The sequence below is a fragment of the Macadamia integrifolia genome, chromosome 1 (assembly GCF_013358625.1).
Source record: "Macadamia integrifolia cultivar HAES 741 chromosome 1, SCU_Mint_v3, whole genome shotgun sequence".
Lineage (NCBI taxonomy): Eukaryota > Viridiplantae > Streptophyta > Magnoliopsida > Proteales > Proteaceae > Macadamia > Macadamia integrifolia.
The window spans coordinates 28,671,285-28,674,270 of record NC_056557.1 but is presented as its reverse complement, the minus strand read 5'-3'; the positions used below and the strand labels follow the sequence as shown (position 1 = coordinate 28,674,270).

General features: G+C 36.0%; 1 protein-coding gene across 1 annotated transcript; it reads left to right on the top strand.

The window, feature by feature from the left end:
- The first annotated feature begins 398 nt into the window (after window positions 1-398).
- LOC122077543 lies at window positions 399-1,088 on the top strand. Its single transcript, XM_042643540.1, has 2 exons — window positions 399-524; window positions 626-1,088. The coding sequence occupies exons 1-2, from the start codon at window positions 464-466 to the stop codon at window positions 940-942; spliced, it is 378 nt and encodes a 125-aa protein (XP_042499474.1). The 5' UTR covers window positions 399-463; the 3' UTR covers window positions 943-1,088.
- Window positions 1,089-2,986: the final 1,898 nt, after the last annotated feature.

Below are 2,986 nucleotides of genomic sequence, written 5' to 3'. Positions count from 1 at the left end.
AGAGATTTAGGATGGATAAGCATCTTAATTACACCATATGTATCCTAGCAGGAGTGTGGTGTGAGATTATGTCATTGGCAACCAAGAATTCTTATTAACTAGAGTCAACGACTAAACTTAAACATATCTTTTTTTTTCTTCAAAAAACAGATCTTATCATAATAGTAAGATCAAATAAAATAGGAAAAAATTAAATAATTAAAATATTATTTATCCTAAAAAAAAAAAAGGTGGGGGATTCAAAAGTCATATAACAATTTCTTAACCGTAAAGTATCCACAAGATAAGAAAAGAAAGAGGTACAATTTATAGCATTTTTGTAACCGCATCAGTTACAAAAGTGCCAATAAATGCTATCTAAATTTGTACAAGTTAGAGCACAATATAAATCGAAGAACTTAATATTTTCATGGGAAAGAAAGGGAAAACTGAAAAGGCCATTGGTGAGGAGTGATTCTTTGAAATGGCAGCCACCTTGGGGAAATTTTTCTCTATAATACTCCTCTTGCTCCTACTTGCAAAAAGTGAGCTTTCTCCTTCGATGTAAATCATGTCCTTAATTGGTTTCTTTATTTTAATTCTTTTAAGTTTTGTTTAACTTTTGTGTTTTTAATCAAAATTACAGGTTCTTTTCAGCAGTGTTCATTGGATAACATCACAATTTCACAAGTTAAAAAACCAGGACAAGTGGTGGAAGGGAAACCAGAGTACTTGGTGATCGTGAATAACAACTGCATATGTACACAATCCAATCTGCTACTCAACTGCACAGGATTCAAAACCGTGGTAAAGGTTGACCCTTCGATCTTAAGCATAGATGGGAACTCCTGCCTATTTAACAATGGTCGTCCATTTTATGGTTTCACCTCAAAGAATTTCACTTATGCATGGGATACCCCTTCTTCCTTTACTCCAAGCAGCTCTTATATTTCATGTTCCTGAGAAGGAAGATTGGTTATGAAGTTTGGAAATGGCAAAAATGCTTCACTCATATATTGTAGTAGTGTTGCTTTTGTTCAATAAGTTCGGTTTCTGTTTATAAACCAGAAAATAAAACTGAAGATTAATGGATGACAGTTATTATTATATGCCTTATATGGTGTTACTATCATGGTCTTGTGTAACTGAAAACCCCATTCATCCTCTAAACAAAAAAGTCACATGTTAGTCCACCAATGTCTTACCCTACGAGTATGTTATGCCCCCCTTATGTAGAGGTCGGTGGCTTCTTCCATCGGCTGGTTGGTTGTTTTCTCCGTTGATGTGGATCCGCTTATCATTGGTGGATCAGTCACTATCTAGGATGAGGTGATTGATCTTGTGACTGATCTTATAAAGGTTAACCTAACCATCGTCAGTCCTAATAAAATAATCGCCTAACCCGACCATGATTAGGTCAACTACCCGTGGTCAAGTCTAAAAATGGTTACGGACATTACTATCCATGATCAGGTATATGGTCTAGATCCTACGTGGACGACTCATGCCCACATGTGAGATATGGATGATGGATGTGGTCTACTGAAGCTATGACCGCTGCTATTAACAATGTGGAGTCGGTTCCTTAGAAGATGATCACACGTGGTCTGAATGCTCTCGGTCATGTATAAGACTAGTTGAGGTCGGCGAAGATAACGTCGACCAATCCTGGGCAGTGGCCTGGGTGTCCTAAAACTGGCCAATGTTGTCCTTTCTCAGAGATATAATGGTATATCACAGAACAATATTAATTGATACGAACCTCTTACCTTTATAAGGTGCAGATAATAAATGCTATTTTATCGGGAAAAAAAATGTTATTTATTTTGGAAAAATTAAAGGATTTCACAATTATGTGTTTCATTTACGAGATTAATTCTCTACCCAAAAAAACAAAAAAGTTCACAAAACTGCCCAGCCCATGTTTACTTCAACAAATTTACTAAAAATAAAGGTATGTATTATGAAATACCATTAACCTCCCTAAAACTGTGTGAGATTTTCTAGACTATAAAGTTCAAAAATGGTTGGAACAAAATCCATTCCTACACAATACACCATGGGATGGATCTAGTCTGAACAACAACCACCACCGCTGTAGAGTCTTAATCAATCCAAAAAGAGAGCACACCCCCAAGTCTTTTCCCATTTGAATACCTTCCATCAAAACTTGAAATTCTGCAACATAATTGGATTGAATTCCAAGGTACACTTTGAAATAGGCCATCATAGTGCATGTATAATTACGAATAACTCCACTTGCGCCTACCCTTCCAAGGTTGCCTATAGAGCTACCATCCACATTAAGTTTCATCCATCCTAACATAGGTTTGCACCAGTACACTTCCAATATCCATGAAGGACAACTAGGGCACCGCTGCAGAGCCTGCATGTATTTTCATAATATATCTTAGGTTTAGAACATATTCTAAAATCTTTTTATTCTCTAAACTTAGAATCTATTTCAAGAATACATACTAAACACAATCTAAGATAAGTTTCTTTTGAAAAATCACCCCTCAAGAAAACTCTCCCCTAGTTCAAATTTTTTTTTTTTTATATTAATTTATGGAAGCAGTTTTTATTCGTAATTGAATTTTATTGAGAGAGAGAGAGAGAAATATTTATTATTATGATAGAGTGATACTATACAATTGGATTTTCTTGGGACAGAATGAAGGAAATGAATACCACATTCTATAATCTTATATTATTAATCTAAGTAGTCAACATTCTAATTTCTTAATCAATCACGTCAATTAGGAAAGAACTAAGGTCACGTCAGCCGAGTCGAGACAAGGAGACCGCCGTGAACTTTGTCTACGATTCCAATGACTTTCTCCGTTGCCAACCACAACTTTAATTTCCCGTGGATTTCGCACTCGGCTTTGCCAAGATGGATTCCGTGGACATTTTCTCTTCAGAGTTCAGACCATAGACTTTGTCCAGCCCAAGTTGCCCAACCAACCAAGTCCTCTTACCACTTTTCTAAGTCGAAACTTCTAAA

Excerpts from the sequence above, each read along its gene's own strand:
- LOC122077543 (XM_042643540.1), top strand. The coding sequence starts at position 464 with ATGGCAGCCACCTTGGGGAAATTTTTCTCTATAATACTCCTCTTGCTC. Across the intron at positions 525-625 it reads CTTGCTCCTACTTGCAAAAA|GTTCTTTTCAGCAGTGTTCA; the intron begins GTGAGCTTTCTC and ends TCAAAATTACAG.